Below are 12,500 nucleotides of genomic sequence, written 5' to 3' on the forward strand. Positions count from 1 at the left end.
TGTTGCAATCTGTTCACCATGAATTGCAACAGGAACAACGAAGGGAAGGGCAAGAAAACACACGAATATGCCGAAGGCCTTTTCACTATTGCTTCGTCAGGGAATATTCGTGTGTTTTTCTTGCCCTTCCCTTCGTTGTTCCTGTTGCAATCTGTTCACCATGAATTGCAACATATTGTAACAGGAACAACGAAGGGAAAGGCAAGAAAACACACGAATATGTCGAAGGCCTTTTCACTATTGCTTCGTCAGGGCATATTCGTGTGTTTCCTTGCCCTTCCCTTCGTTGTTCCTGTTGCAATCTGTTCACCATGAATTGCAACAGATTGCAACAGGAACAACGAAGGGAAGGGCAAGAAAACACACGAATATGCCGAAGGCCTTTTCACTATTGCTTCGTCAGGGCATATTCGTGTGTTTTTCTTGCCCTTCCCTTCGTTATTCCTGTTGCAATCTGTTCACCATGAATTGCAACAGATTGCAACAGGAACAACGAAGGGAAGGGCAAGAAAACACACGAATATGCCGAAGGCCTTTTCACTATTGCTTCGTCAGGGCATATTCGTGTGCTTTCTTGCCCTTTCCTTCGTTGTTCCCGTTGCAATCTGTTCACCATGAATTCCACACGGTTCGAACGGGTACAATCCTCACGAATTTTTTTTGTAACATTTTGTCGATTTTCCCAGTAAGTTCATCTCTTGACTGGAATACTTTGTTCACCGGCCGCGAACACTCGCCAAACGGCCGGTCCCTCGGCGGAGGATCCCTCTGCATAATCCAACGAACAGCATTGGGTCAGCCATAGTTCAACAGGCCGTAGTTGGGTCAGCTTTAGTTCATCTGGCGCGCTGGGTCAGTTGCAGCTTCATGCATGTAAGGTTATCTCTTAAATCTGCTCAATATCTCCTATCAAAACTGATTATCAGATAGATGATCTATCTGTTATCTGTCAAATCTATCATCTTTTAAATCTGTTTTCCATTATCTAGAAATATCATATCCAGAGACTGACAATTTGGTAATGGAAAGAATTATAATATAATGAAATATATACAAAAATAAAACAGACGATAAAAATAATGAAAGAATATTGATTTTTTTCTAAAATGCCGACTTATTTCTACCATTTCATTAAAAATTCATACTAAAAATATTGTTTTGATCGCAAAATCATGCTGGTCAAGTAGTGCCAGAGATTGAATATAACAGTTATATTAGGTTATACAAATTCAGCTTAAATTTACTACTTATTCCACGTAAACCGATTTGCTCCAATTTCAAAATATAATTGAGTACATCGTAATATAGTGATGGTGATCATGGCGATAATGACAATGGTAGTGATATCAATAATGATAGTAATAATAATATTAATTATAATAATAATGATAACAATAATAATGATTATAATAATAATAATAACAATAATAATAATTATCATTATTATTATTATTGTTATTATTATTATTATTATTATTATTATTATTATAATGATATTGATAATAGTAATAAAAATAATAATAATAATAATAATAATAATAATAACAAAAATAAAAATAATAGTAATAGCGATGATGATGATAACAATCATAATGATAATGCTAATTATGATAGAAATAATGATAATAATAATAAGAAGAAGAAGAATAACGGTGATTATAATAATAATAATAATAATAATAAAAATAATAATAATAATAATGATAATAATAATAATAATAATAATAATAATAATAATAATAATAATAATAATGATAATAACAATAATAATAATAATAATATAATAACTGCCGGTATCATTATTATAATCAGAAATATTATCATTTTTATTTCAATCATTGACGTACCATCATTAGCATCATCCTTATTGTCGCTATTATTAACACTATTTCTATCATTATCATATTTATGAGAATAGTTTTATTTTTCATAATCGAGACTATCGATTTTGTTACTAATACTTACACCCTTATTACACAGAAATAGCAAGGATAATAATGCGAAAACTTATAGGAATATATGATATAATAACCGTAATCAAATATCAATCTACACAATTTGACAAGAATTCCATGGAATATCATTCTTTTTAGCGCCATGTAAAAGCCAGCATCCTTCCTGACAGTTCGTGATCGTACTAACTTCATTACGTATTAACAGGTGCTTTTATTACGAGCTGAATGCCAAATGACTCACCTATAAATTATATATATTGTGAAGTCCTATACTACTGTGCTTAATGTCGTATTAGGTTTTAATATGCATAGTTTTGCAGTAAGGGTGTTTAGGAAATGAATTCGTGTGTTTTACGTTCATTGAATAAAGCTGATCGTTGTTATTTCGATTGTAAAATAGGTTTTGTTGAATATTTTGCATCTGCCAAACCCGGTGTTATTTAATTCTTTGTTTCTTTTTCTAGAGTCTTTTCAGCGGAATCAAGCACGGAAATCAATTGCAAAAAGTATGTTTGAAAAATTAGTTGAGTGTTACATACCTAGAATATGTTAAATATGTAATATTGTTTCATTTTCTTGTAATTATTTTAATGCAGCACGCCCATTCTCGTACGGACAGTGTTACCAAAAGCGATAGGCAACCCTTTGCTAGCGTAAAACCCATTTATTTTCCAGTAGTAGCATAACCTTTTTCCAAATAAATCACCGTAATAAATAGCCAATTTAAATAAAAACATTAAAACTAGGGTATTGCAACACATAACAACACTATATTAGAACAGAAGACTCACGATTAACCTCTCGATCTGGCAACAGCGCGAGGGTGTGAGTCAGAGCCGAATAAACACACGAAGAGGCACGATGGCTGACCCTAAATATGCTGGATTACCTGGAATCGTGAGTCTTCTGAGGTTACTTTTCGTTATTCACTAAACCATGAGTGTTGCTAGAGTAGAATAGGAGCGACATGGTAGAGATATAAGTAGTATTTTGAGAATTAGATCGTTTTTTGCCGATGGTTCCACTCGATTCGGTCCAGCTGTAGATGACATTCGCGTATTCCCGATTACACATATTGATGAATATTTGATCTTTCAATGACTTTTTAAGATAGTGTCGTTGTCATGTGTGTCTCAAGCTTTACCCAACGCCCGTGCTGCTCTCGTGGTGTCTTCAGGTAATGATTAAGGAGCCATTTTCTTTCAGGTGTTCATGTCGCGGAGAAAATTGTTGTTTTTCTGGTTTTGTTTACTTGTGGTTTGGGATTTCAGGGTTGAGGTCATGTCTTTGTGGTTTTATCCTTTTGTATTGCCTGTTGGTTTGATTGTCAGTGGTTTTTATGTTTCGCTTTGTAGGTGTTTGTAGGTTTATAGGGTGGTCCTCTAACATGTCTCTCACCATTGTAGGTTTGTGTTTATATTGTTTGTCGAGATCTTGAGTTAGACCTTTGGTGGGTATTTTAGAAGACGCCCACACTGGCTTTCTAAATGGATTTTTTTTCTCATAATTACAATGGTTGTGCTCTGTCCAACGACACTTGAAACTCGCAGTGATGTATGTTTGAGGGCCTATGTTAACGGTAATGTTGAGCAACTGCCGAGGCCTGCGCACTAATGCACTAAGAACAAAACTGAACTGCATATTCAGGCAAGATGGAATTTGGACTGGTGCGTGATCTCTACTAAATCACTGGGGAGGTCTGTCGGTCTTGGCAGATTATCATTGACGGGTTTATTGGCCTTTGCTTGCTCCCTCGTCAGTGCAAAGTTAGCGGCAGAATGTCTTCTAAACAATTATGATTTACCTGAACTATTTCTTGTGGTAAAAGTTTCGCTTTCTTGTGCATCATGGATCACAATGATAACGGTACCAGTTTCTCAAAGATTTTTGAGTTTCAGTTCCATTTATTACAATGGATATTCTTTGCTGTGACATACTATCTGTTTTTATTTTGCCTTCTAAATCTCCCCCTGTGTGCAAGGAATGGCCGGGGTTACCATTGCGCAGGATCGAATGCAGGTCAGCAAGATTGCAAACCCAGGACGTTACCACTGGACTACACAGCATACTCATACACCCCATGATCTGGGCCCCAGTAGTAGGGAAATTATGGGGTAAAATATGGGGGGGAAATTGCACTATTTAGTAAATCATTAGGAGTCTACTATGTAATTAATATAGACTATTCTTGAATCAGTTTGGTAAGATTTAATTAGAAAAAAAGTAAAAGTTGACCAGGCATCCATTTGCCTTTCAAAGTGGCATTGCCTCTTTATAATTATATGACCTGTATTCTCTCCAACTCTTGCTGAAACTTACTATGATGAATTTTAGATGAACTGAAATGTTAATCTTGCCGTCATCATTACATACAGGACTTCAGCACTTTGGCCAGCATATATTCTGGCAAGATTGAGCTTGTGGACCTTTAAGGTTTATTTTCAAATATATAGCAAGTCCAGGCTCTATCTTGCTAGAATATACGCTGTCGATACTGTTTGCCTTTGTCGGAGAGCCAATAGGTATGAAGAACAAGTTGATCAATTAAGTTATTGTAGGTGGCCATTAGACATACAAAAAAAAAAGGATAAATAAATAAAAAAATTATGATAATGATAATTTTTCCAGGAATACTTAAACAGAAATAGAAACGAGTAGAGAGATGAGAATTTTATAATATCAGTAGAGAAAGGAAAGCCATGTAACATTTTGGCAGCAGGGGTATTGGAATATTACTTTTTAGAATGAAATAAGAGCTGATTTTTTTGTAGTTAAAAGCCTGGGAATGAAATATTTTAACCCGGATTTGTTATAGCATTGTATGAAAGCACAGTGACTTGAGTACTTTCATTACCAAGGGTTTCAGCTCAGTGTAAAAACGTGGCTAGCACTTCTAGAGGTTGTATGGTCCTTCAGGCAAAAGTACCAACTTTTATCAAAGATAATAAAATTAAAAATGGTTTTAGCTTAAAATACAAATTTACCAAAATGAATTGCAATAGATATAATTAAAAATGCAGGCAAATCTTTACAGTATGGAAACACTGAGCAAGGGCAAATTGAAGATAGTTTTCTTGTAGAGGACCAAAAATTGTAGTTGTTGGCACAAGGAGTAATTTGCAGACATGAGACAATTTTAACTGATTGTCTTGGTTGAGTGCATAACCAATCAATTTCATATTTTCATTTAGAGCACAGCTGCTCTGGTTTTACTTTCTGGGTTCATGTCTAAACGATGCTGACTATGCACTGGAAACTAGCTTATGCACGAGGGATTCCGTGTGCATCCAAGCATGTTGTCAGGGATATGTTGGTGATAAAGTGCTAGTGTGACCACCCTTTAAGCAGACACTTGTTCTTCAAATGCAGGAATTGAAAGTGACAATAATACCAATTGATGTAATATATATACCCATTCTAGAATATTGCAGCATCAACATTTTATATACAAAGTGTACAGTTAGTCATGTAATAAGAAGGACAGCTAGATTATGTAACAAATTAGAAAAGCTGAAAATATCTACTAAGACGCGACATATTAATCCAAAAGATGAATATCAACCACAGGTGTATGACCAGCCAGATGTATACGAGACAAGTGACCTGCCAGAGTGTGAACAGGACTATACAGGAGAGGGAGGCGACAGCAGCAATGCCGTTGAGGTCTTGAACATCAGCCCCAGTGATGCTCACGCGCGCTTCAAGGGGAAGGTAAGTGTGCTGATGGCAATTTGGCTTTATCCTGATTGTCCTCTTTTGAAGATTAAGAAGTTATCTTTAGTGTTGATGGGTCCTGTGTTGTGATGCTTATTGGGTTTGTGCAAATGGAGTGGATATTACACTGACTTTGTTTTTTATTTATATTAAATAACCTTGTCTAAGAAGTATTGTTAAAGTATCGTCCCTTCCTGATATTATGTATGGTTATATAAAAGCATCATGCACCATTGCATAATTAAGCATACTAAAGAAGTGCTTATAGATTCATGAAACAAAATACCACTATTATTGAGAGTGAATATCCAAGTGAAATACTGACTGAGGAATCATTACTAAAAGATTGCTGTAGCCTATGTGAAGAGTTCATTGAATACTTTTTACAAAGAAGTTTCAGTACTTATTAATAGTGAAAGGTTAATAGTTCATTGAAGGCAGGGTTCAACTGGCCCTGTGTTTGTATAGGACCTGACTTGTATCTGAGTGCCCAACCGGACAGTGTTTCAACCGCAAAAAGCACCACCGCACTAGACTGCACATACCTCTCGTTTAAATAACACCTCACATACTGGAATATGCATGCTCTTAGTATTAGTATTACTACTGAAATGAAATGTAAAGTCATAAAGGAGGAGATTCTTTATATATTACATATTCATTTATAGTATATCAGTTAAGGGGCCATTCCTGTCTACATAATATGTGTCTTTTCTGCTGTTTTATCACTTTTTTTTCTCTTCTTTCTTTCTTGGTCTTTCTTTCTTTCTTTCTTTCTTTCTTTCTCTCTTCCCCATTAGTTTCTATTCTTTAATTCTCTTCCTCCCCATCTATTTCAGTTTTTGTCATCTTTTTATCTTTTTCTTCCTTTGGTTCTTTTGATTCTTAATTTATTTTCTTATATGTTCTTGAGGAGAGTGTCAGTAGATATTGCATACACCTTAAATTCTCATAAATTCTTTATGCTAACTCCTCTCATACATTCCAGAATGTTGATTCTACGCATGTTGACTTCTCTGACCGGATTTCCCATTCCCGCCGACATGGTTATGACACAAGGTATGTGGTCTTTTTAGGTAAAGTTCATATTACTGAGAGGAATTTGATATATGAATATATGCGTGTGTGTGTGTGTGAAAGATTGGAAACTGCATAGTGCGCAGCGGACTTGTTGTTTAGAAGCAGAAACTGTGCAGCTACACACACAGATTGATACAAAAATGCGCGGCTAAGTAAGAGTTGCTGATTTCGGTGGACCAATCAGCCAGTCATTGGCTTCAACTCAAGGAACTCCCAGTTCACGGTTGTGTGTTTAAGCCTCCAATTACTAAATAGCAGAGCTGAGAGAAAAGAATTTGTCCAAATGGTGCGACCAGAACTGCAGCTGAGATACCAAGTCCACCGCGCACAGCAAACTTTCTAGTGTGTGTGTGTGTGTGTGTGGGGGGGGGGGGGGGTATTTTGGTCAATCAACTTTTATGTGGCTTATTTTCCCCAGTGCTTCATAGTTGGCCAGACACTTTGTGGGTTAAAGTAGAGTGGTGATTTTACTGTCATATTTAAAGGGAGCTGATAATTATTTGTCATATTAAGGAAAAACACACTCCTACATATCACCATACTTTTTATCTTATGCCAGACGAATTGAGTGGGAAATCGCAGGCCAAGGAGAGGAAGAGACGGTGATGCAAAAGTACCAGAGGCTGAAGTGCGAGATGAATCACCTGATGGAGGAAGTGCAGGCTATTAAGGTAAGTAAAATTGTAGTCTCATAGTTTTGTTCATGTTTTTGTTGTTGTATTATGGTAGAGTTTTGAATATGTTTCAGATTTTTGTCGATTATTTTGTTCAGTCTGATAAGAATTTTAGCCATGTAAAGAGTGTTATACTTTGTCCTTTTATTATCACCATTGTCACATATTGATATCATCATTATTGTTGTCATTCCATTTTAATTGTTTAAAATCATTCCTCCAGGGATCAGTTCCTTGCGGAGATGGCACAGTATCCTCTGTTGAGCTTGGCAAGCAGGTGGAAGCCCTTCATCATACGCTGGTTGACCTCAAGCTGGAGGATACTCTTGGGGCAGAAATCGTGGCTTCCATCTCACAGCCCCAAGTTGCTCTTCAGAAGTCAGTTCATTGGAGTTTTATGTTTATTTATATTTTGGGGTATTTAATTTTCTGAGGGTATATAGATAGTGAGAGAGATTAACCTATTGGATCTGGTTGCGTCACAGAAATCATGGCGCCAAAATACGGAACATTGGGTTATATAGGTAACCAACATCCTGGATGTGCGGCACATAAAATGGTCACACACAAACACCCATGAGCGGTGACAAGACTCTGTGCCTCCCTTTGCAAAGTTATTTTGTTATTTTTTTTAGCTTTTTCAACATTTTCCAATGTCCATATTTGTCTTTTGATTTGCTTTATCCAGATTGCAATAGCTAATTTTCCATGCACAGACTCTATATCATCTCTCTATATAATAAATAAGTCAGTACAAGAAAAATTGGAACATTGGTCATTTGTCATTTATCATAATTTTTGGTGATTTTCAATTTTTTCGTAATAACCTGTGCCACCAGTCACAGCTGCCAGGAATGCAGTGCACAGCATACAGTGCAATGCATGGAAATGGCATCATCTCTGGAGCCAGTGCTCTTCCAGTCACTTCTTACATACCTTATGTTCCACATTCGTTTATCAATCGGAATTATGCTGTAGCCCCCTTCTAAGTGCCAAATGAATCAAATCACACTCCAAGAGGGTTATGCACTCATGGCAAGTCTTTTCTATCACTCTGGCCTTGGCTCATGACAAGAAGTTCCCGTCACCCAGCCCGCCGCCACTTTGTCCAATAATGGCAGATTTTTCCTTGACGGTACTGTAACGTCATCCGGATCGTAGAGGTTAACTAATTGATTGTTAAGATTGCTTTGTTGTATTATCAGCTTTTTCTTACATTTTACCATGTCTTTATCATTACCTGTCCATTTTCTCCCCTCAGGAAGCTTGTAAATCTCCTTGAAAGCTTTAAGAAGACAGGCCTTGTGGCAGAAAAGGGTGACCCCAAAGCCAAGCAGACTGAGGAGAAGTCAGCCCCTAGTGAGAGCGGCTCAGCCATTACATACGAGCTGTACTACGCCCCGGAGCATGCAAGACTCAACCAACTTGCTAGAGTTGCGAACTTAGAGAAGAAGATTGATCATGTTGAGGGGCTTCTAGGAAACAACCCAGACAAACTTGTAAGTATTGGGAAATTTGTATTTGTGTGCATTGCAGTTAGTTTCCATGATTGTATTTTCGATCATGTCCCTTTGTTTTATTATTAGATTTTAATTAAATCCTCTTCTGGTTGTTTATTGGTAGATTTCTAATATGAGGGACTTCTTTTAGAACAAAAAAATTATCTAAACACTTATTAGAATTAATATTTAAATATCTCAACATGTCAGAATTGGGTTTTAGATATTGTTTCAATTGATTCACAAATTATGGTTCAAGCAAGAAAATATATATTTTTTTTTTTTTTCTTATGCCATGCAATAGATGAGATATACAAACACAAACTGGAGTAGTGTGCAGTATTTTTTTTCCCTCACTGTACAAACAGTAAAAAAGAAACAAAAAATTAATAAAAATTGAATTTTGTGCATAAGCATCATCATATAAGTATAAGTCGAGAGTTATAGCCTAATAACAGTGGGTGAAATGTTTGCTAAAGCTTGTCGGAGACAGTAGGGCACATTAAACCTCATCCTGGCAACTATGATTATTCACCATTACAAATAACCTACTATCATTGTGTTGACATGGACTATTTTACCCAGAAGAATGAAACAGTCACATTTCCATCCAATTTCAAACTTCACTTACACCTGTTACTATAAAATTACTCACCAAACCTCCCTCTCATCAATCCTCAAACAGTCAAGCCTGTCAGCATGGACCAATCACAAGTCGGTAATGGGGGCTGTGCAGGTTCTCAGTGCTCGTCTGGCTCTCCTTGAGCCTGCACATTTAGACCATATCGAGGGTCGACTCCACGCAGTCCACACCAGAATGAATTCCATATCGGAGAAGAAGGCAGCTATAGAGGATGCTGATAAGCAGAGCAAAGTAAGTTATTAATTGCGTTTTTGTTGGTAGTGAGTTCCTGGTATGGCTTAGAGAGTTGGTGTTCGAAGTTTGAAAATTAGTTGAGTGTGATTGAAATTATTTTTCTTCTTCACCATACTCCTAACTTGTTTGTATTTAGGTTGAAGTCTTGGCCATTTATGATAAGAGTTAGGTTTTGTCATTCTTTTTCTTTATTGTAAATCAGTCTGTTGACAAATATGTCAGCTGTTATATATTCAGATTCATATTTTGTCCATTCCTTTTGTTGAAATTTGTAAATAAATATAATTCATATTACACTAGTCTAGGGCTTTTTACATGCTTGAAGATTCTTTTTTTGCAAACCAACTAAATTATTACAGGTGTCAGAATTGTATGAGCTGGTGAAGAAGACCGAAGCTCTTTGCTCAGCTCTCCCAGAAGTCGTTGACCGGTTGGTGTCCCTAGAAGGCCTTCATGAACAAGGTGAGTTCAGCAATGGCTTGCAACTATGTATCCAATACCAGTAAGAGACAAACAGTTTTGTTTCTCATGGAAAATTGTGTTGACATCATTAAGCTTAATTTATTGCAGTCCTTTTAAAGATGATTATCACCAAGAGAGTAATGGTGTGGATCATTTTTAATGGTTAAAGGTTTGCAGTTGTGCCATGCAGTTTCAAAAATTGTCCTGATTCAAGGCACCTAATGCCAGACAGAAATTGATTTTCAGAAACACCCAAAATGTATAATTTTATTATACTATACACTTGCTTTTCATATTTGTACCACCAGCTTAGATTATTCCTTTTTTTTTTCCTTAAGACTTGGGGAATAATACAGAAAAGATATTTGTATATCTAACAACCTACCATATTATCAAGACAGTAGACACATTTTTTATTTTTATGAGGTGGTTGTTATTTCAAAACTCTAAACATTTGCAATGCAGTCAGGAATACTTTTAAGTGATAGTATTTTTGTTGTTGTTGTTGTTGTTGTTGTTGTTGTTGTTGACTTAGTAGGCATAAAAATTGAAGAGGGTCTAGTCAATACAAGAAATATGTGCATGTTCATTGCTTGTCACTATTTTCATGCAGTATACATATTTTGTTTATTGATTAGGCATTAATTTGGATAAAGAAATTACTTATTTTAGATTTATGACACTATCAATAACAAGCAATTTCCAGTAACCATAAATATTCTATATATTAGTAGTGTCATAGGGAAGGAAGGCACACGAGCAGTCTCATAACCACGGTTTGATTTTCTTTTACAGCTATGCAATTTAGTGGATCACTTAAGCAGTTGGACGTAGCTCAGACACGACTGACCTCCACACTGCAATCAAATGCTGATCTCCTGTCAAGTGTGCAGGACAAGTTCTCTCAGAACCTGGAGATTATTCACAAAAATATCGAGAGCCTTGACACCCGAGTGCAGAACTTGGGAAAGTAAAATGCCAGTGTGCAGCTAATATGTAGAATTTTTTTGGCTTTCCTTTTCTTTTTTACTCTCTCTCTTTCTCTGTCTTTGTTTTATAAGATATTTTGCACATGGTACTCTATTTTAAGTCACTCTTTTTTAATTTATCTCTTAGCATATAGCATTTACGTCTATGGAATGGGAATTCTCGCCTTAAAAGAGTATCGGTAACTTCACTAAGGTGTTAACTAATTCTGTCATTTGATATTTTGCATCACAGAACCCCTTAAATATTTCAATTGTAGCTGTTGCCTCCCACATTTTGTAGACCAAAATTGGCTGTGTACTTCTTGAAATATTCTTGTCTGCTTTTGCGATGAATTAGTGTTGAAATTCTGTATGTTAATCACGACATAATCTCCAGCTTGCATTTGTATTCTGAGACAGGAATTCCTTAGAGAGAAGCTAGCTCGTATCATTCATTCCTAGGACATAGCCAGTTCCCTTACTTGTAAGCTGTGACACGAGCAGTGATGGAATGGCCTTATGAATCATACCGTACGAGAATTGTAAGTCACCACTAGCTTTAAGAAGCCTCAATAAAAGATGCAAAAAAAATGTAATTCCTAATTTATTGTAAGTTTTCCATGCTGATTAATGCCTCAGACTCTGCCAGGTGTAAATGTTAATTTGTTGTTTTTTTTAATTATCTTGTAATAGAAAATCAAAGGGTGGATGGTTGATGTTCCATAAAAAATTTGGCTACAAATATTTAAGCAAGAAACCAAACTTTCTTAATTTTGCTCATAACACAAAATTGTTAACTTAAAAAAATATATATTTTTTGTTGACATTTTTTTGTTTGATTTATCACAGATATGATATTAGCTTATGCATTATTGAAAGTATTCATTCTTGTATGTACATATATTTTAACACCAGTGACAGAAAAGTGCCAATATTGAATACACTGATTTTATAAGGACAAAAATTGGCATATCTATACTGTACTGTGATTTTTATTGCAGTTCAGAGCAAATAAAAGAACATATCTTAGCTGGCTTAATAGTCATTGTTACTTTTAAATATATGTCACAAGATTTTTGTTAAAAATGAAATTATTGGCCTTGCAATTATATTATCAAGGTTCTTGGCTCAACACAAAATACTTTTTCAATTATCCCATTAACTTCCACAAAATCAAATGAAATTGTTTACAGTCATACATCCACTTATCATAAATACACTGGAATACACTCGCCAGGGCTTAGGATTAAAATTCCAATGAAATCACATAT

At 35.7% G+C, this 12,500-nt stretch overlaps 1 protein-coding gene across 1 annotated transcript; it reads left to right on the forward strand.

Moving 5' to 3' along the window:
* Window positions 1-2,760: 2,760 nt before the first annotated feature.
* On the forward strand, window positions 2,761-12,055 carry DCTN2-p50 (dynactin subunit 2). The gene is made up of 9 exons (XM_027382552.2): window positions 2,761-2,852; window positions 5,523-5,666; window positions 6,658-6,728; window positions 7,309-7,420; window positions 7,647-7,801; window positions 8,685-8,922; window positions 9,608-9,796; window positions 10,159-10,261; window positions 11,057-12,055. Exons 1-9 carry the CDS (start codon window positions 2,817-2,819, stop codon window positions 11,233-11,235), a joined length of 1,227 nt encoding a protein of 408 aa, XP_027238353.2. The 5' UTR covers window positions 2,761-2,816; the 3' UTR covers window positions 11,236-12,055.
* The last annotated feature ends 445 nt before the right edge of the window (window positions 12,056-12,500 follow it).

Source organism: Penaeus vannamei, chromosome 17 (genome assembly GCF_042767895.1).
Source record: "Penaeus vannamei isolate JL-2024 chromosome 17, ASM4276789v1, whole genome shotgun sequence".
Classification (NCBI taxonomy): Eukaryota; Metazoa; Arthropoda; class Malacostraca; order Decapoda; family Penaeidae; genus Penaeus; species Penaeus vannamei.